The 22,824-nt window shown below is 38.5% G+C and overlaps 1 protein-coding gene across 1 annotated transcript; it reads left to right on the top strand.

Moving 5' to 3' along the window:
- Positions 1-203: 203 nt before the first annotated feature.
- Positions 204-22,414, top strand: DYNLT3 (dynein light chain Tctex-type 3). The gene is made up of 5 exons (XM_072615181.1): positions 204-296; positions 12,976-13,017; positions 14,417-14,540; positions 16,544-16,621; positions 20,690-22,414. Exons 1-5 carry the CDS (start codon positions 267-269, stop codon positions 20,764-20,766), a joined length of 351 nt encoding a protein of 116 aa, XP_072471282.1. The 5' UTR covers positions 204-266; the 3' UTR covers positions 20,767-22,414.
- Positions 22,415-22,824: the final 410 nt, after the last annotated feature.

The raw sequence follows: 22,824 nt of genomic DNA on the forward strand, positions 1-22,824 counted from the left end.
CACATAGCAGGCACTTAATAAATTATTCTTAACTGGACTAGGTCACCGTGTGAACACAAGCACTGCTCCCACTCCTAACACCTTAGCTCTCTGAGTTCCCTCTCCACCAAAGCGCAGGTAGCACCGCCTGGAGGTACCACTGGGGGCGGGGCTGGGGCTGGGAGGGGCGGGAGGGAGGAGGCGGGGCCCGTCCTGGAGGCCAGTAAGCACCCCGGAAGGAGGCCCCGCCCCCTCAGGCCCCGCCCTCAGGAAGAGCAGCCGCCGCCATGGAGGAATATCAGCCCCACCACGAAGAGGTACCGCCCCTCCCCACTCCGGGGTCCCTGCTCCCCTCCGCTGCCGTCCCCTGGGGGCGCCACCTCATGTTCTTCCCCTTCGCGACCCGGTTCCGTCCCGCTCTTCGGACTGGCCCCATCACGTGTTCCGAGGGGGTCCGGAGCTGGACCGGCCTGAGCCGGGCAGGGCCGGGCGGGGCTGGGGGCGCGCGCCTCGCGGGGGTTTGGGGGGGGCGCGCCCGGCGGGGGAGGGGCGCTAGCGGGGCGGCCTGGGGGAGCGGAGCGGCGCCCTCCTTCCGGTCGCCCTTCCCCCCCCCCCTTCCGCGGCAGGGCGTGGTCGGTGCCCGGTCTTCCCGAGACCTTCCCTCCCTGCCCCCACCCCAGCGGCCTCCGAGAACGACATTGGCGCAGGCGCGTAGGGGCCCGGGGCGGCGGGCTGGGGGGTCGGGTCTGGTGGCCCAGGTCTGGTGGCCCAAGGTGGACCCGTCCTGGTAAAGCTAGTAAATCCCAGCGCCCCTTGACATCTTTTCTGGCTTCTCATTATCATCATTTACAGATTTCAGTTTTAGAAATCATAATTAAAACAAGCCCCGGAGTGGGTCCCGATTCCCGCTTTTAAGTTGGTTTGGGTTTTTTTAAACGAGTGGCAGTGTTTCCTTGACTGGTTGGCACGCGTGTACCCCCAAACGTGAGCATGAGAGGCTTCCAACGCTGAGATTTAAAACGGCCTTTATTTGGCTTCTGTAGGCCACTTTCGGGGTCCGCTGGATGTGGCCTCAGCCACGGCAGCCGTGTGACCCTGAGCCAGTCACTTCATCCTTCTCGCCTCCTTTTCCTTAAACGTAAAATGAGCTGGAGAAGGAAATGGCAAACCTCTCCAGCGTCTTTGCCAGGGAAACCCCAGGAGAGTTCAGGAAGAGCTGGACAGACAGGACTGACCCACAGCAGACCACCTGGATAATCTAGCCAGTGTGATGATCATCTCAGGACCCTAGGAGAAATTGAGATGTGAAGCCCTAAACTCGCGTGAATTTAGAGTAGTTTTTGTTCCACCCACTTTTGTTGGCCAGTTCTGCGGTGTACTTACTGAAAGGTTTTTAAACCCTTTAATCCACGTATAACTCTTAAAAAGGGGTTCAGGGAATTATACAGTTTTCGTATAGGTTCATTTGTTTCCTCTGCACTAACCGTGTTCATTGTGCACTTCGGAGCACTTATTTAACTAGCCGCAATTTAAATACTTGTGGATCTGTTGATGTTGAAACAAACCTCTTGTATCCTTGGGACTGTGTAAGCTACCGAATCATTTACATTACCTAGTCGTTATTTTAACATTTTCAGTCTTTTTATATTTGTTTTGTTTCTTTAAAGTCCCTTGAGCATTTGAAACTTATAATTCGTAATTTTAACGAATCATATAAAGGAAAAGCTAAGCAGCTACAATTTGGCCAATGGTTTATAGCAGCACCGCTGTATTAACTCTGAAATAGCAAAGCTATTCACAATACTTATCTTTGAATGATCTGCAATCTACTCCATGTCGGTACTCCTTGCGACCCTGCAAATAACAGCCTTTTTAAGTCCTCTTATACTGTGTGGATCTCATCCCTGTCCTCCCACAAATCCTCCCATAAATCCATCCAGTGTGCTAAGGACCTTCCTTTTTATCTCATGACAATGAAAGGATGCCACTGGAATATGTGGACTTTCCATCAGTTACCCTTCACTATGACTACATGTTTGATCCATCTCCTTTTCCTTTCATACATATTGATAATATGCTTTATACCACTTCTCTTGAACAACTCTTGATTGGTAATGAATTGAATTTTTTTAAATTCACTCTCTGTTACCTTTATGCTGACCCACATTTAATTTTTTAGAGACTAGTTTTCCATGCCTTGTGTAACGGCCAGAATTTTGGTGTTTAAAAATGGGCCTTTGTTTCAGGGAGGAGGTTGGGGGTCATTAAAAGCACTTCACCAATGTGTGTCACTGCCCACTTTGTCCACCAGGCTCCAGTAGTAGCCCTCCCTTGTAGCATGTGAATAGTCCAGGAAAATAAATCAACACAATGATTATCCGGGAGAATTGATGTCTCATTCTGTACCTCTAGTACGTTATCTTTCTGGTTGTAGAGATTCATCCCACCCACAACTGCTGTTTTCCCTTTTTTTCCTCTTTACCTAATTGATGGGATGTGCAGAAACTTTTAACTATACAAAATCGAAGTTGCTCATTTATGATGATCCTTATCTTCTTGTTAGGGAGAAAATGCTTCCCCTACATTATTGTGAAAGATATCTCCTTCCTTTGTCCTTGAAGTTGTTCTTAAGATATGATTGTTTATGTTTATTTTTTGATGTTTATTTGGAATTTATTGCGGTATATAGCCAAGATGTCAACTTAATTTCTGCCAGTCCTTGCCAGTTTTTCCAGCAGCTTTTGTCATGTAGGAAAGGCATAAGTTGGTATTTTTGGATTCATCTCCACAATGCTACTCTGTTTAATTTCTTTGGGGTCTTGTTTACTTAATCTATTCTACGGATCAGCTTGTCTTTTTAAAACTAAGATCAAATCTTTTAGTCTTTAGTTTGTATATAATAATTTTGGCCTATTATTATAACCCGTGAGTAAAGAAAATCTCTCCATTTATTAAAGACTTTCTGTTGAAAAAAAGTGTTTTGCAAATATATTAATCTAAATCCTGAGAGTGTCTTGAGTAGTCAGACTTCTACATCACCACCTTTTATTTATTTAGTTTTTCCCGTGGATACTTAGAGCATTCTTCTTGAGTGTTTATCAGTCTCATGTAGGAAGCTCTGAAGTTTTTCAGGGCTTAGGAACAGTCCATACAGAGAGGAGCATCTGCAGGATATTAGTATCCATAAGTATTCCCTTTTCAGTTTCCACTCTTCATAACCTGGGCATCTTTCATGACGGTGTTACAGAACCCCTAACCAGAAGTGACCACAAAGCAGCTTGAGGAGACTGTTATGGGGGAAAGTACTGGGCTTGGAGACAAGAAAGAAAATCTGAGTTTGAACATGGCCTTGGGAAAGCTAGTTAACCTTGCTGATCCTGAAATAATATTTGCAATACCTTCCTTGTTGGGGTGGTTAGCAAATCTTCAGTTTCTGTCTGAATGTTAGTTATTATGTAGCAGTTCAACTTACACCTAACTGAGAATCCTTCTACAGTATCATTGACAACTTCAAGGAGGGGACGTCCATGACCTTTAAGATACTGTTCCACTCTGGCACAGCCCTGATCATTAAGAAGTTTTTCCCAAGGTCACGTCTAAATCTTCCTTTCTGCAACTTTTTACCTATTTTTCCTTGTTCTGCCCCCTAGAGCCAAGCAGAACATGTGTAGTCCCTCTTCATGTGAAAGCTTAAGATGCTTGAAGAAAACTATGTACTTAAAGATCTTGAGCTCTCCTAGACTTTTACATTTTCTTTTATTCCTTATGGGGACTGGTGGGACCCTACAGGATAATTATGTTGATTAGGAGTTTGAAGTAAAGTTATTTATAGAATATTGGCCAGGCTAAGCTCTACCCTTTTCCCCATTCCTCTGCTCAGTCTCCCAGATTAGGGGCATTTCATTATATAGCTGTAGCATGAATGTTTTCAACATCTTTTCTATTTTCCCTCTTTGCCCCTTTCCTGTTACTAAATACACCCATCCCTTTCACTTGTACTGGAAGTTTTCCTAGTGTGTTTATTGGATTGTAAGCAGTACAAAGAGGGGTCTTATCTTAACAGTAGTATAATAGCTCCTTATTATATCAAGTATACATTACTTGGCCTAGCAGTCTAAACTCCTGTAATGTAGTTCTTCTCACCTTACCTCTCTAGTTTTATTTTCCACTGCTCCTAAATAAGAATTCGAGTCATTCCTGGTGTCCCAAGTGACCCAGAGACCATTAGATTCTTTTTGTACTCTTTATCCTTATTGTTCTTCTCTACAGCAGTGCTCCAAGGTTCCTCCCCTCCTCCATAATACTTTGGTGGCTAGAGTGCTGGACTGGGAATCAGGGAAACCTAGATTCAAACTTCTAACCACTGACAAATCAAATAATCTCTCTGAATCTCCGTTTCTCAATACGAAAGATAGGAATAGTAATAGTACTTCTCCCACAGGGTACTAGACAACTTTTGAATTGCTACATAAATAAATGCCAGTTAAGATGACCTCTATACTGCCCATCCTTAAAGGCCCTCCTCCATAGAACTCTCCTTAGCCCACCTTGATTACTTTACAAGGAGCTGCTTCAGTATGTGCCAGGCAGTGTACAGGGGTAAGTGACCTTTGGCTTCAAGGCCCTTTGACTGAATCCCCCCCTGGTAGTACTTTAAACATAGACTATTGGGTTTAGAAGGGACATTAAAGATCATGTAGCTCAGCAACTTTTTATAGTTAAGGCAAGTAAAACCCAGAGAAGAAAATCAAATTCAGTGATTGATTTGTTCAGGGTCCTACAGCCAGGTAGGGGCAGATTTGTATTCTCATAACGTTTTAATAAGTCATTTATGTAAGTCTTGTCTTGCAACATGATCCCTACTGATAAAATGTAAGCTTCTTAAGGTCAAGGGACTAGTCTTTTTTCTTTTGGTCTGTGTGACCTCAGTGCCCAGTGCAGTACCAGGCATACAAATGTTTAATAAATAAATGCTTGTTGATTGACTATAGACAGATTTGACTTTTTTTTAAAATTCTCCCTAAGCTCGTTTACTGATGGGCACATAAGAAATTTAATAAATATCTTTCCATTTGACTGTTGCTTTGAAAGAGAATTGATCAAAGTTAATCAAATTAATTACTTCAAATTAAATAAAAATCTTAGTTTGAGAAAAGCATTCTTTGTTTTGTTGAATATTATATTCTTTCATTTAGTTAACTGTAGAATTTTGTCAGTGAGATTAATTTCCAGTTAGGTTTTTCAGAATATATTCGCTGTATCATATTTGGAGTTCAGTGAATCAATGAAAGGAACATTTCCCATCTATTACCATAGATTACACACTATAGTTTTCTATAATTCTTTTCTTAAAAAAACAAACAAAAAAAAAAACCTTATTGCTAATTTAACAAAAATGAGAGTTAGAAACAAACTGAGAAAGGACATTTCCATATGGAGAAGGTTATATGAAGCTACAACTTTCTATTATATTATAGAATACATATTATATAGTTTGCTTTAAAAAAATATAACAAATTCAGTGTGTCATTTTTAAAACTAGTATTATACCTTCTTAGTGGTCTCCTTACCTCAAGTCTCTCTGTAGTTCAGTTTGCTTATTTCATAGTAAGTACTTATTAAATGCTTGTTGACTGACTGAATGCTTATCTGTTTTTCCCTCTGAACTTTTTTCTCTTCCCTTCCATGCATTTTAAAAGATGCTGCAATGTCATTTTTTCTTTTCCTTTTTTTTTTGCTTTTTGGCAACACTTTCACTAGTTCCTTGTTGTTGTTTAGCCATTTTTCAGTCAAGTCTTACTCTTAGTGACCCTATTTGGGGTATTCTTGGCAAAGATACTGAAATGGTTTGCCATTTCCTTTTCTAATTCATCTTACAGACAAGGAAACTGAGACAAAAAAGGTTAAGTGACTTGCCTAGATTTACCCTATTGTTAAGTATCTGAGGTCAAATTTGAACTCAAGTCTCAATCCACTGTACCCCTTAGAATAGCTCCTACCTCTCTGTCAAATAAAAAAGATAAAGTACAATCTTAGTAATAAACAGGAATGAAATCCACACATGTGCCATGTCTAAAACTGTACGGTCTGTTCTTAATCTTGGATCCATCACCTTTTCATCAGGAGTTGTGAAAGTTCTTAAGTCTTTCCCAGTTGTATTTGTTTACATTGTTTTTACTGTAGAATATTCATCTGGTCCTGCTCACTTTACTCTTCATCAGTTTATCCAAATCTTCCCAGGTTTCTCTGAAACCATGCCTTTCATCAGTTTTTTTTAAATTCATTTACTTGTTTTTAGTTTTCAACATTCATTTCCACAAGATTTTGAGTTCCAAATTTTCTCCCCATCTCTCCCCTCCCATACCCCAAGACACCATGCATTCTGATTCCCCCTTCTCCCAATCTTCCCTCTCTTCTTTCATACCCCTCTCTTCCCTTATCCTCATCTTCTCTCTTTTCTTGTAGGCCAAGATAGATTTCTATACTCCATTACCTATATTTCTTATTTCCCAGTTGCTTGCAAAAACAATTCTCAACATTTGTTCCTAAATCTTTGAGTTCCATCTTCTCTCCCTTCCTCCCTCCCCACCCATCCCCACTGAGAAGGCAAGCAATTCAATATAGGCTATACATGTGTAGTTATGCAAAAGACTTCTATAATAGTCATGCTGTGGAAGACTAACTATACTTCCCTCCATCCTATCCTGCCCCCCATTTATTCCATTCTCTCTTTTGACCTTGTCCCTCCCCAAAAGTCCCTCCCCAAAATTACTTCCAATTACTCCCTTCTCCCATTTGCCCTTCCTTCTATCATTCCACCACCCCACTTATCCCCTTCTATCCTGTAGTGTAAGATAGATTGTCATACCAAATTGAGTGTTCATGTTGTTCTCTCCTTAAGCCAAATGTGGTGAGAGTAAGCTTCACTTTTTGCCTCTTACCACCCTGTTTTCCCCTCCATTGAAAAAGTTTTTTCTTGCCTCCTTTATGAGAGATAATTTGCCGCATTCCTCTTCTCCCTTTCTCCTCCCAATATATTCCTCTCTCACCCCTTAATTTATATATATATGTGTATATGTATTTTAGATATCATCCCTTCCTATTCAACTCTCCCTGTGCCCTCTGTCTACATGTGTGTGTGTGTGTGTATAATCCCTCCAACTACCCAAATACTGAGAAAAGTTTCAAAAGTTGCAGATATTATCTTTCCATGTAGGAATGTAAACAGTTCAACTTTAGTAAGTCCCTTATGATTTCTCTTTCCTGTTTATCTTTTCATGCTTCTTTTGGTTCTTGTGTTTGAAAGTCACATTTTCTATTCATCTCTGGTCTTTCCATCAAGAATGCTTGAAAATCCTCTATTTTCTTCAATGACCATTTTTTCCCCTGAAGTATTATACTCAGTTTTGCTGGGTAGGTGATTCTTGGTTTTAATCCTAGTTCCTTTGACTTCCAAAATATCATATTCCAAACCTTTCAATCCCTTAATGTAGAAGCTGCTAGATCTTGTGTTATCCTGATTGTATTTCCACCATATTCGAATTATTTCTTTATGGCTGCTTGCAATATTTACTCCTTGACCTGGGAACTCTGGAATCTGGCTTACAATATTCCTGGGAGTTTTTCTTTTTGGATCTCAATTAGGAGGTGACCAGTGGATTCTTTCAATATTGATTTTCCCTTCTGGTTCTAGAGTATTAGGGCACTTTTCCTTGATAATTTCATGAAAGATGTTGTCTAGGCTCTTTTTTTGATCATGGCTTTCAGGTAGTCCCATAATTTTTAAATTGTCTCTCCTGGATCTATTTTCCAGGTCAGTTGGTTTTCCATTGAAATATTTCACATTATCTTCTATTTTTTCATTCTTTTGGTTTTGTTTTGTAATTTCTTGGTTTCTCATAAAGTCATTAGCTTCCATCTGTTCTATTCTAATTTTTAAAGAACTGTTTTCTTCAGTGAGCTTTTGAACCTCCTTTTCTTTCAGCTAATTCTACTTTTTATATCATTTTTGTCCTCATTGGCTTTTTGGACCTATTTTGCCATTTGGGTTAGTCTATTTTTAAAGGTATTAATTTCTTCAGCATTTTTTGGGGTCTCCTTGCTAAAAGCTGCTAAAAGCTGTTGACTTGCTTTTCATGATTTTCTTGCATCGCTCTCATTTCTCTTCACAGTTTTTCCTCCACCTCTCTTACTTGATTTTCAGAATCTTTTTTGACCTCTTCCATGACCTGAGATCATTGCAAATTTATTTTGGAGGTTTTAGATGAAGAAGCGTTGACTTTGATGTCTTCCTCTAATGGTATGCATTGTTCTTCCTCATCAGAAAGGAAGGGAGGAAATGCCTGTTCACCAAGAAAGTAACCTTCTATGGTCTTATTTTTTTTTTTCCCTTTTTTGGGCATTTTCCCTGCCAGTTACTTGACTTTTGAATCCTTTGTCTTAGTAGAGGCTATACTCTAGGGACCTGTAAGTTCTCAGTTCCTCTAAGGTAGTACAATCAAAGGAGAGGAGTTTTCTCCTCTCCTGGCCTACACTCTGATCTGGGAGCAAGCACAAGCTTTCCTGCCCTGGATCTGTGAGTAGGATTCCCTCTCCATAACTGCCTCCAGCTCCACCAAGTCAGTGCTCCTTCTAACCCCAGGGCTGCCAGTTGAGATTGAGATTCAGATCAGCTACTTGATTCCCCCAGGGTCTTTAGGCTGAGGGCTCCAGAAATGGACACTGCAGCTGGCTGGGGCCGGGGCTAGGACAGGATCCTGCTCCCTTCTCACCCAGGTGAAAGAGCTTTCTCACTGACCTTTGAAGCTGTCTTTGGCATTTGTGGGTTGAGGAATCTGGGAACTGCAGCTGCTGCCTGTGACTCTGCACTCTGAAGCCTGCTCCAGTCCTGTCCATGCTGTGCTGTGCACCCAAGGCTGGGCTGCCCTCTGCTCTGAGCCTGGTGCGATAGACCTTTCCTGTCAGCCTTCCAGGCTGCCTTGGGCTGGAAATCTCTTTCACTCTGTTGTTTTGTGGCTTCTACAGCTCTAGAATTTGTTTAGAGTCATTTTTACAGGTATTTTATGGGCTTTAGGGGGAGAGCTACAGCAGGCTCATCCTTCTACTCTGCCATCTTGGCTCCCAGCCCCTTTCATCAATTTTTGTAATACAGTACTGTCACACTGCATTCATACCTTGTAATTTTGTTTAGCTACTCCCCCAGTTGATAGGTACCCCCTTAGTTTCCAAAGAGCTGTTATAAATATTTGTACATGTGGATCCTTTTCCTCTTTCCTTGACCTCTGGGATGTAGGGGTAGTAATGTTATTGTTAGATTTTGCAGTTTGGTGAGTTTGGGGACATAGTTCCAAATTACTTTATAGAATGGGTAGATCAGTTTGCAGCTCCACCAACACTGCTTGTTTTCAGAAAGCTTGTTCCACCATGTATGCCAATATGATTGGTGTAATGTAGAACTTCAGAGTTGTTTTACTTTGCATTTCTCTAATTATTAGCAATTTGGAGTATATCTTCAAAGAGCTGTTGATAGATATTGGATTTTTTCATTTGAGATCTCTTTATTTATATTTTTCAACCATTTTTTTCTTATGGGCAGTTATTCATTTCTAAAGGAGAAAAATATCCCCATATCACATTTTTACCTTAATGGTTTATTTCCAGATATTGGCAAATTATGTTAAATGTCTTGTGTTCTTTGTTCTGTCACATGAGATAGTCACTATCTGCTGCTGCTTGAACAGTTTCCAGAGAGCTAGATTATTACTATCTCCTGCTCAGATTATTTTTAGAATCACCGCCCCCACCTCCATCCTTTACATACACACATAGTGCACACATACAGACATCAGGGAAAAAAGGATATCTGACTTTAAAAGCTTATCATGCTATGAAATTCTGAAGATAATCACCTCTCAAAAGGACTCATTTATTTACCAGAATACTTAGAGTAGCTCTTTTTGTGGTGGCAAAGAACCGGAAACCAGGGGGATGCCTACCAGTTGAGGATGGCTGAACAAACATAAATGAATGTAATGGAGTCTTATTGTACTCTAAGAAATGTTGAAGGGTGTGATTTCAGAGAAACCTGGAAAGACTTAGATGAACTAATGAAGAGTGAATTGAGTGGAACCAGGGTGAGAATTTATGTAGTAGCAATAGAAAAAGAACTTTGAAAGGCTTAACAGCTCCAGTCAGGGCAATGACCAACCACAATTCCACATTACCCACTGGCCGACAGAGATGAGGAACTCACAGTGCAGAGTAAGAAATACATTTTTTGAACAAGACAAATTCAGGAATTAATTTTGCTTGACTATGAATATTTGTTAAGAGGGTTTTGTTTTTCTTGGTTTTCCCCCACTGAGGAGAAAGTAGGAAAAATAATTGCATTTAGTTTAATTTAAAATTTTAAAAAACGATGTTTATCTTTCTGGGAGTCCCTTAAGATTCTGTTCTAACTTTAGAGATCTCAGTTGAACCTTTGACCATTTGTAAATTATAATCAGTTCATATTTAAATTCTCTAAAAGCGCGCGTGCGTGTGTGTGTGTGTGTGTGTGTGTTTGTGTCTGATTAAAGAAAGATACTGATGTTTTTGACATTAGATATTTGGAGACAACATTATTATTCCATTTTGTCCAGTTCCGCATAGATATGAGAAACTTATGATGTTCTAGGCAGGGTTGGGGAACCTGTGGCCTCAGGGCCACATATGGCCCTGAGGTGTGGCCTTTTGACTGAGTCCTAGTTTTACAGAACAAATCCTTTTTTTAAGGGGATTTGTTCTGTGAAGTTTAAATGCACTTAAGGACCTAGAGGGTCACATGTGCTATCAAGGCCACATATTCTCCACCCCTGCGTAATGAGTTAATCATGCCAAAATTAGTCATGCCATAGAGTAGGGGTCATAAACTTGTTTTAGGTCTGTGAGTAGGACCAATATTTCCTCTATAATGGGCTTTGAATCTGCTCTGTAACTTGGGCAAGTACTCTACCTCCAGATTCTCACATTATATAATACATAATTCTGGCATGAATGATGACTGCTGCTATCAATTGTCTGTCTCTACTGTGTAACCTCAGGATTATTTACTGCCCCAAACAATTCATCATACTATTTTTCTAGAATAGATTTATGGTATAAAATGTGGTATGCCTAAACTGTTAAGTTCTTTCCTTCTTTTTTGAGATTTCCCTTGCTTTGAGAAAATACAATACACAAGAATTTAAACTTATTAAATGAATAAAATGAGTTTTTTAAAAATATTTTAAAATGATCTTTTGCTTTACAGAAGCATTTACCACAAGAAGTTCCTTTAGTCAGTCACGTTTAATTATTTCGTATGTACTGAGCACTGTACAATCTGACAATACAAAAACTAAAAATGAAATAATCCCCACCCCAGAGAATTTATACTGCTTCAAGGGAAACAGCATATACATATGAAAATGAAGCTAGCATAATTTTGGGAGTAGGGAACACTGGTACCTGGAGTGTATCAGGAAAAACTTTATTTTTATTTTTTTGAAAGAAACTTTTAATTTTTGCACATGAAACTGCAAATACTATGTACAACTTGCTTTTCCTTTTAAATATGTAATAGTTACTTTCTTTTTTGATCTCCCTTCACCCCACCTTAGAGATAGCTCTCATTAGACAAAGATGTGCATATATGTGAACATATATGTACGCACATGTATATGTAAATCTATACTATGCACACTTATGTTTACTAGCCCTTTCTTTGGATGCAGATAGCATCTTCCTTCTTAGGTCCTTTTTAATTAATTTGGGGAGTTATAATAGTCAAGATGACTTGGTCATTGGAAGTTGTTCTTAAAGCAATATCATTGTCACTGTATACAATATTCTCTGGGTTCTACGTGTTTTGCTCTTCATTATTTTGTACAATTCTTTCCATATTTTTTCTAAAATCATTGAACTGATCATTTCTTATAACAGAGTAGTATCCATCATGATCATAAACTGCAGCTTGTTCAGCCATTTCCCAGTTGATGGGCATCCTTGCATTTTCTAGTTCTTTGCCACCACAAAGAGAGCTGCTATACATATCTTCAAACATATTCCTTCTTTTCTTTCTTCCCTATTCATATTGGCAAACAGTGGCATTGCTGGGTCAAACAGTATAGACAATTTTATAACTCTTTGAGCATGATTCCAAATTACCTTCTAAAATAGTGGGACCGGGTCACAGTTCCACCAACAATGAGTTAGTGTCCAAATTTTTTCATATCCCCTCCAACATTTGTCACTTTCCCCTTCTATCATTTTAGCCAGTCTGATAGATGGTAGTGTAAAATGATAGCACAAGGTTGTTTTAATTTGCATTTCTCTAATCAATAATAACTTAGAGCATTTTTTCACATGACTATAAATTGTTTTGATTTCTTCATCAGAAAACTGCCCGTTCTGTCATTTGACCACTTAACAATTGGGTAGACTTGTATTCTTGTAGATATGACAAAACTCTTTATACATTGAGTTATGGGATCTTTGGGAAACTGTCTATGCAAATTTTTCACCTGATTTTCTACTTTCCTTCTGATCTTGGCTACATGTAATTTTGGGAGTAGAGAACAGTAGCACCCACAGGGCAAAGTAAGGGGATAGATACCAGGAAAGGCCTTATTTTAAAGTGGCATTTGAGCAGACCTTTGAAGGAAGTCAAGGTAAGTAATCCAGGATATTTAAGATACATTCTGTTTTTAAAAGTTTAATTTATATACAACTTTTTAGGAATGCCTAAGTGCATTGACTTAGGTCAGAGGACCTGAATTCAGTTGTTACCTCTGACTCTTACCTGTATGACCTTCAGAAAATCATTTAACCTCCCAGTGTCCCACTTTTTCTATCTGTAAAATGAAAAGGTTGGAATAGATGGTCTCTGGGGTTAAGGTCCCTTAGCCTACATTGCTGTGATTCTGTAAAAGAAAAATTCTTTATCAAAAACATTCTATCTTTTTATTGTTTTTTTAGATTGGCTTCAATGCTGATGAAGCACACAATATTGTGAAAGAGGTAAGTTATATGCATTTTGTTCATTGCATTGTATTGCATTATACTGATTGGAATTTTCAAGGTCATGATTTAATTTTTAGTAGAGGGGAGAGCATCATCATTTTTATATAAATTCCCTAAAACATCATGGTCAGCTTTAATTTGCATATGTATAAATTTACATATTGGTCGAGTATTGTCACTTGCCTTGGGGGTTTTAAGTATTTCCTCAGTCTAGGCAAGCATATTCTTATTTTCTTAAACAGACATTTCTTTTACATAAAATGGATCTTAATGATTTTTTATAGAGGTGCAGTAGGAAACACTACATTTGTAACATTTCTCATAAGTTATTAGAGAAATTCACGATCCTTTAGGGAGATGAACTTTGGCAAAATTAGTCATGCCATAGAAACAGGAGTTCTTGACCTGTAGTCATAAAATTGTTTTTGTTTGTCATTTGTTTTTTTTTTATTTTAACAGCTGTGTTTTGATATAATTGACTTTCTTTATACTTCTGAGTATTTTATTTTATGCAGTTAGAAGCATTCTCAGATGGGTCCATAGGCTTCATTACACCAGGACTGCCATCACCATTTTTAGTACAGTCCACAAGATAAGAATCATTTTCACATTTTAAAAAATATTCTTAGCTGGGGCACGTAGGGCCTCGAGGCCACATGTGGCCCTCTAGGTCCTCAAGTAAGGCCCTTTAATTGAATCTAAACTTTACTGAACAAATCCCCTTAATAAAAAATTTGTTCTGTAAAACTTGGACTCAAAGGGCCACACTTGAGGACCTAGAGGGCCACAAGTGGCCTCAAGGCTGCAGGTTTCCCATGCCTGAGCCATACAAAAGCAGGTACTGAGCCGAGTTGGACCTATGAGCTAAATTTTGCTGACCCCTGCACTAGACTATCATCACTCTAAAAAGGTTAAGAACCCCTGTTGTATAGAATGGAGTCCGAAGCCCTGGGTTGATTTCTACCATTTACTTAACTGCTTTTTGACCTTGGGTTATACGTGTGTGATAACCTGCATGTATGTGTTATAATAAAACAATCACAGCTAGCATTCATATAAATATATTGCTTTAATGTTTGCAAAATGCCTTTATCTGTCATCTCATTTGAACACAGCAACATGTGAGGCGGGTACTACTATTATCCACATTTTATAAACAGAGAAACTAAGTCTTGGAAAGGTTATGAGACTTGTCCAAGGCCACATGGTAGTAAGTGTCTGAGGTAGGACTCGACTCCAAGTCCAGCACTGTCCACTCTGATATCTAGCTATGTGTGTATATATTTTAAACATTTAGTTTGTTTAGAAAAGTGTTTGTTTCAGTTAAGCTTTTGCTATTTCTACCATCATTTGCTTCGGCAGTCAATATTTAATCTTTGTTCTCCTGTACTTTTAGTGTATAGATGCTATACTGGGCGGTGTGGATTATAATCAGAATAATGTCAACCAGTGGACTGCAGCTATAGTGGAGCAATCCTTAACGCATTTGGTAAAGTTAGGAAAGACGTATAAATATATAGGTAAGTAAGAGGGTCTTTATTCACTGATTTACTCTTTTTGCTACTCATGACTTTTTTACAAAATTTGTAGCCTTCCCTCTAAAATACTTGAATGGGTTTGTGATCTTTTTGATTTGTGAGTTCCCTCCACCAATGCAAGTCTGTGTTCTTCTAAACCAACATATTGGAGGTTTTCCTCACTTTCTCTTGACATCATGAGGGTGCCAATGAAGCAATCTGCTCAGCTGTCATCTTTCATACTTGTGTGATGTCTCCGTCTTCTCTCCCTATCATATAGTTCTTTGATGAAGTCCTTTACTGTTATTCCTGGAGTTTCTCATTGGCTCTGTGCTACACCCTCATGCCCACTCTGACCCTTTTTCCTGCCCTCTCTGATATTCATCACTACCACATAACAACACTAGTAAAATGTTACTTTTGGAAAGACAGCTTTTGCTTTCATGGGGAGCTTGGTAATTTTGCAGTTTCCCAAAAGCAAGCCATAGCACTTTCTTTCTTCTGTTTAACTCTGGGCCCAACTTGTCCATCTTTACACTCTGTCCCAGATAAACATACTGGTGGACAAGCTCTGTGGATCAGCCACCCAAAAGCATATTGAATTTTGGGCAATAGACATTCTGCATCCACTTGATCTCTTCTCTGTGGAAACTTCTGGGAGTGAAAAGATTGTACAGTGTTCTGCATCTTGATGCCATCGCCACAACATCATCCACAAACAGAAGCATTTGAAGGACCTCACCATCCACAGGGAACCCCTTTTCAAACTGGACAGTGGACTGGATCTCTTCCATCACAGTGGTGAATACCTTTGATGAGCAGTCTCCCTGTTTCGTGTCTTGTTTGATGTTCATTGTTGAACAGAGTTCTTTCTGCTGTTTTTCTTTCAAGGAATCTTGAATAATTCTGATGGGAGACTCCTTGTAAAACATAACATTTTGTTCCACCATATCAGATGCCTTTTTTTTAGATGGGGGTGGAAAAGATATGGTCTGTGGTTGAATTTCACTTGTGAAGCCTGTTTGTTCCTACTACTAGTGTTCACAGTACTAGCTTTCATTGTGAGCTGTAAGTCTTTGATCTCTTTTTCATAAACCATACTTTCTCATGTACCCTTCCCTAATCCCTCTTAATCAGGAATGATATCTCCTTCACCTCAAGTATTACGGCAATTTAGTTATAACTCTCTTTTAACTCTTATCACATTATGATACTGTCTTATTGTCTTTGCTACATTGTAAACTCCTTGGTATGGGAACCTGCCTTCATTTGCATTTCTCTCCCCCACAGTGCCTTGAACTTAATAGCCACTCAGCAAATATTTGTTGGACTGAATCAGTTAATCAATCAAAAATGGCATGGGACTTCTTGTAGGCTGTGCAGAAACATTCAGTCTCTCACTGTACATGACACTAGTTTAACCTTATGAAGAGCCGTGTACTTTCCCTACTTTCCTCGTGTTGCCTCCAGCAGCACTGTGTCCTTAGCATTGTCACTCTCCCATTCCATGGAAATGACCCTGCATTCTCAAAGGCTGCATCAGTCAAGAATAATCCCAGCAGCGTAGATTGAGATAGAAAGGCTTTGAGTTTGGGCCTAGTCACGTGCTGCGTGTCATCCGAGATCCAGCCTGTGATCGCTGCTAACTGGCCAAGCAGCAATATCCTTCATTGGCTGCAGCAGTTCTTGGAGACTATCTTCTGGGTTAGGGAGGGATTGCAATACACAACGGTAGGTGGAGTATCCACACCAAAGAAATCAGAGAATTGTGAAGGATTAAAATATCTGAAGTAAACTGATATGTTTTGTTATTTCTCTATCCACTCACAATTTGTTCTGTTATTCGTTATTTTTATAGATTTCATACCTATGAAATTAAACATTACTTTGTTAAAGGTATGAAAACTTCATGTATCTTATTTTTTTAATCTTCTTTACTTTTGATTTCACATATATGTCTTCTCTTTGTTTTTTGAGCTCACTTATTTCTTGTCTTTGTCTTGTAGTTACTTGTGCTGTGATGCAAAAGAGTGGATCTGGTTTACACACAGCCAGCTCATGTTTTTGGGATACCACATCTGATGGTAAGAGCTTTTAAAGGCTTTCTATCAAAGTATAATCCATACAAAACCAATTAGTCTATTTTTATGACAGTGCGTTTCCTTTCCAGTTCTATCATATTCTGTAAAAGTGGTAAGATCCTAAAAGGGGTCATAGTGCAGAATTATTTTGTACATGGTAAGACTCTCCTTATCTAACTTCAAGCAGGTGCTGCTGAGGATTGATAGGGCCAGAGCTGAGACTTTGCCTCATTCCATCCATGCCCCTGTTAACTACTGACAGATACGCTAGGATCACTGCCTCAGATAATATATCTGTTCTGAAAGTATCTTCTTTGACTGTGGGAGTGGAGCTTCTGCAAGTGTTTGGGTATATGTAGATTTTACACCTTGGTCCATAACCCTGAGGGGAAACTCTTGGTGGATTGTGGTTTATTCTGAGAGAGTATGGCCTCAGTAGCTTCACTGTCAGCGGCAACAGAAAGAGTGCTAGGTTTGAGGTCACAGGACCTGTGTTTTAAATCTTGGTTCTGGCACTCAGTGCCTGTATAACTTGAATCATATCACTTACCTCCTCTGGGACTTGGATTCCTCCTGTGTAAGATGAGGGAATTTGAGCATATGCCCTCAGTATCCTTTCTAGCTATAAATCTTTGAACCAGTGAAAGGCCTCATGAATTGCTCTCCCAAACATGGCTTGTGAAAAATTCTTGGGAGCTTTGAGGAGGTTTTCAGTAGGAAGGGCAGTTAGCTATGAAAATTGTTATAGAAATGGTGGTGGTACTTGGTAGACCCCAGGAACTCCTGTGATGATGCATTTGTGGCTCATAATCACGCCTGAAGAGCTCTGTCTCTCCAGCTTTGTTTACAGACCATGCTTTCAGACTTGAAGCAGGCCAGCTCATGCTGACTAGATGGCGTGAACATGACTCATTTAGTAGATTAGAATGTCTCTGATCTGTAGCATCGTTTTTTGCTAGAAAACATTGTCGTTTACTTGATGATTAAGCCTTGCCTCTGAATCAAGATAGATCTGTTTCTTGCCAGTCTCTGCAGAAAGTAGTTGTCTAAAGACCTCTTGGATTTCAGTGAGAAAATCCAGGTGGTATCATATGTACATTAGTGGATCATAGAAAAATCTACCTGTCAGATCTGTGGGTGAGGGAAGAGTTTATCACTAAACAAGAGCTAGAGAGCAGCACAGAAAGTGAAATGGATAATTAATCACATGAAATTTTAAAAAAGTATTTCCACAGAAAAAACTAATGCAGAAGGAAAGCAAAAAATTGGGGAAAAAATTTTATGGCAAGTTTCTCTGATAAAGGCCTCATTCTCAAATGTATAGGGAACTGAGCCAATTAATAAAAATAAGAGCCATTCTCCAATTGTTAAATGGTCAGAGTGTGGTGGGTGAAAGATGAATTGACTGAAGAAACAAAGCTTCAAGCTTCTGAGTATTTTGATTTATTAAGCAATGCATATCAATTGCCTTATAAATCAGAATCAGTCCCCTTCATCAGTTTAGAGCTATACTGTTAATACAAGGGGAGACATTTAAAACAATCAAATAAGACCAATTAATTAAAAGGAAAAAACACAGTATTAGGTAATTTGATTTCTTAGTAGAAGAAAGCTTAGGGATTTTATTCATTGGGAGGGGGAGAGTGAATAGATGCAGTTACTGAAATGAGACAGAGAGATGTTCCACTCTTCCCAAGTGTCTAAACAATCAAAGAAACATGGAAACAAGTGATGGATCGGTATAAGGTTAATTTTCAGATAAGGATTGCTTGAGATGTGCAGTTGTGAGAAAACTCCTTGCATCAATTGAATCTGACCGAATTTCTGGTCAGACTAACCTAGGTCAAGGCCTCGAGGCCACAGGTTCCCCACTCCTGATCTAGATCCATAGTTAAGAGTCTGTGAGCAGCAAGTAGGGATGTTCCAGCTTCCCAGCCACACAAGGCTAGGTTCAAATGATGTGATAAAGTTTTCTCATAATTCCCATAGTTATTCAGTTATGTTTTCTCACAAGACAGAAATTGGACTGGACCCACAATTGAGTAGAAAGGGGACTAAGCTAGCTTCAAAATTCAGTCACAAGATGGAGTCACTGGGTTTACTCAACTCCTCTGACCACTTGCTGCTCCAATCCCCTCATTTCCCTCAAAAGGATATGAACAGTCAGTTTTCACAAGGAGAAATCAAAACTATCAATAGTCACATGAAAAAATACTCTCAATCACTATTGATTAGGTCACTACAAATTAGATACCACATCTTACCTATCAGATTGGCTAACATGCCAGAAAAGGAAAATGACAAATGCTGGAAGGAACATGGAAAAATAGAACCATGAATGCACTATTGGTCCAGCCATTCGAGAGAACAATTTGGAACTATTCCCAAAGGGCTATCACACTGCATACCCTTTGACCCAACAGTCACACTGCTTAGCCTGTGTCCTAGAGGAGATCAAAGGAAAATTACCCATTTGTACAAAAATATTTGTAATCACTCTTTTTGTGGTGGCAAAAAAATGGAAATTAAGGTAATACTCATCAGTTGAGGAATGGCTGAACAAGTTATGGTATATGATTGTGATAGAATACTATTGTGCTTTAAGAAATTATTAAGGGAATGGTTTCAGAGAAGCCTGGGAAGTGTTATGTGAACTGATGCAAAGTATAACGAGCAGAACCAGGAGAAGATTTTACAGCAACATTGTAACAGCAGTTGACCGTGAAAACTTAGCTACTCCAATCAAGGTAATGATCCCAGACAGTTCCAGAAGACTTATGATGAAAAATGCCCTCCACCTCCAGACAGACCACTGATGAGCTCTGAGTGCAAATGGAAGCATGCCCTTTTCACTTTCTTTCTTTCTTGTGTGTGTGTGTGAGAGATTCCTTTTGCAACATTGCTAATATGAAAATGTTCTGCATGGCTTCACATGTATAATTAATATATTGCTTGCTTTCTCAAGAGGTGAAGGTGGGGTGAACAGGAGGGATAGAATTTGGAACTTAAATTTTTTTTAAATTTTAAAACATTTTACATGTAATGTGGAAATATTTAACAAAATAAATTCAAAAATATATTTTTAAAAGACAAAATCCAGTCATTCAGTAGAGTACTGTTTTCTTTCATCAGTGACATCATGGTAGGATGGATCCTAGAAAAAATATTAGGACAAACTTACTTTCTTCTCCAGAAATTTCATGTGGGTAGTACATTTGGAGGCATAATATGATCTAGATCAGACAATTAAAGAACTCGTCATTTAATCACAAAATCTAATTAGGTTTAAAACAACTGTGTCTAGAGCCCTTCCTCCTTGGAAGTGACCATCTGAGCCTGTGCAACAATTACAACAGTGGTTGTAATTGAGACGGGGGGTCTCATGCTTAGCAGTGTCCAGTGGAATTGATATTATAGCCTATTGGAAAATACATAGGGCTACAAGCTGATATGGTCAACCGAGGTTTTACTGACACAGAGAGTTTTGAATGGGTGCCATCAACTCATGCCTGGACCAAGTCTTGTTAAAGAGCAAGTTAGACCAAGGGTATTTTTCTAAGGGCAGGAGTAAATGGCTGGGATTAGGAAAAGGGCTGGTAGAAAAGTTTTCTGAGAACAGACCCAAAATTTATGGACAGTTCAGCTGTATGTATATTTCTTAATAGGTCATAGGGTTTTAGAGTTGGAGGAGACCATAAAGGTCATAGCCCAACCCTCTTTATTAAATACATACCCAAATAATTAAGAAGTTAAGTCATTGGGATTTAAACGCATGTACTCTGGCTCTAAATTTGGGGATCTAACAATTATACTCCAGCTACCTGCTTCTCAGTAGGTATAAATTAGTCAACCAGCTGCGTGAGTCAACAGAGTTTGTGTGCCTGGTATAAATGTTCTTATGTACGGACATCACTAGCCTCTCAGGTCTCTGTTAATCCCTTGTAGCTGTGGAGTTTTAAATGCCTAGACATTTGTTTTAAACAATTAAAATAATTCAAAGATAAAAATCTATTTCCTGGTCATTTTAGTGTTTTCTGGCATTTTATTTTATTTCATTTTTTTTCTTTTCAGGAACCTGTACCGTAAGATGGGAGAATCAAACTATGAACTGTATCGTCAATGTTTTTGCCATTGCTATTATCCTGTAACTAAGAAGAAATATTATACCAGCGCCTTTAACATAAGAAATTATCAAAATGTTCTTGTATTATTTATTTTTGCACTAGAAGTGAAAGTGTGCAATTGACTTCACAACAGTAAAAATTGAACAGTGTAACTAACTAATCCTAGAGCCCAAAGCATACTTTAATTAAATATTTGCTTAGTTAGAAAAGTATCAAATACAGAAAAAAAAAGACATTAAAATGTCTGAATACTATATTTATATTTGTACCAGCCTTCCATTAACACTTTGTATCCAGGGATATGGAGGAAGTAAGTTTGAGATAATAAAATTCTCTTGAGTTGGAAAAATAGAATTCTACCTGCATAAGTCTGTATAAATTAACCCAAGTTCTTAGTTCAATAATCATCAGTGCCTCATTTGGTTATACATGCAAGATACTATAAGTATTGTATATTTTTCTTTTTTTATCAAGTACTATTATATAGTAACTAGAATTAACTTTTTAAAAGTAATTGTTTAATGATTTGTTGCCTTTTATTTCAAAATTCCAAGTTAACAATTGAACAATCTTGGTAGATTGATTTCTCTAGCCCAATAAAGTTCACCGTAGAATAATAACAGATAGGCTGATTCAGTAATAATCGTCTTTCAAGTCATTCATTCTGTGTCCCACAAACATTTCTTGATCGCCCACTGTGTACAGCATTCTGTTCAGTCGCCACGTTGTTGGTGCCTTCCTCCCGGTTTGGAAACTGTAGCATTTATCATTTGGGTTGTGGAATGGGAATAAAATGCATTTGGTCTGCCATTGAGAGCGTATAAGACAGTGGTATTTAATTAATTTGAAGAGAAAAATAAAATGAGCAGAAGCCATGCACAAGTTAGCTAAATCAAGTTCTTAGTATAAGTAGATTTTATTTACCATTGTGGACATGACTTAGAGAAATATTTAAAGAAAGGATAAATATGCACATTTAATTTTGTTCTTAGTTTCATAACTAGTAAGTTGTATATATTGTTCTGATTATTAACTGGCATTTGTAAGTCACCTATATGATGCTTAATATAGAGAGAGTAAGTTATAAACGTACAGTGTACATTCATTAGGTTATGTAATATCTCAGGGCTTATGAAATGTAATAAAATATATTGAGAAGTAAAGACTTTAAATTAGTGTATACACAGCTGGGCTACCAAATGCGAAGTCAATCTGCTGTCTAAGCAAGGTTATAAATGCAAATAGTCTTTTAAGATGGATTAAATCTGTAGAGTGAAACTAATCATTGAACTTTTGAAGAAAGGCTGAGTGATAATGTAGTCAATATTAATGGGGCATAAGGTGGTGATATTTGCATGTTTGTATTTTAGCGATGTAACGAGGACAGTTTCAGAACTTAAGATGAATATTAGAAAAAGATGTTCCGTTTCAATGCAGTAGTGTACCCCTTGTGGTACATCAACATTTCTCTCATAACTATCACTTTGATGCTGTTTCTTGCACTTGAAGACTGTACTCGAGTGATCAAAGTACTAGTGTGATTGAGTGCTGTTATTGAATCTCAGTTTCTTAAAAAATAATCACAGAAACATATGCCTTGTGAAATCATGTTTTAAAGCATTTGCTTGATACTGTTTCTGTAGCTAAAAGATAATAAATATTGTCTGCCTTACCTGTACTTTTGCTTTCTGGATGATCACAGTATGATTAAAAATAAACTATCTTATTACTGTACAAGTACCCAACAGTGGAAATGGAGAGAAATGATCATGTATGAATGGATACACACATAAGTATATGGACACATGTGTATGCATATATGTATGTGTGTATGTATACATATTTGTATGTTTCATATATATGTGTATGTATATATATATATGTATGTATGTATGTATTTAAATGTCCATGTGGTTGAAGTTGAAGTTTTGCTCCCAACTAGGACAGAATTATAGGCACTTCTATTTCTTTTCTTTTTTTGCTCTTTAAAATTTTCCACAAAACAGCTCAGTAAAAATTAATTCTGCACCTATTTTCTCCTAATCCATGTTTACAGGAAAGGCATTGTTTTCTAACGTGTAA

Source organism: Notamacropus eugenii, chromosome 5, assembly GCF_028372415.1.
Source record: "Notamacropus eugenii isolate mMacEug1 chromosome 5, mMacEug1.pri_v2, whole genome shotgun sequence".
NCBI lineage: Eukaryota > Metazoa > Chordata > Mammalia > Diprotodontia > Macropodidae > Notamacropus > Notamacropus eugenii.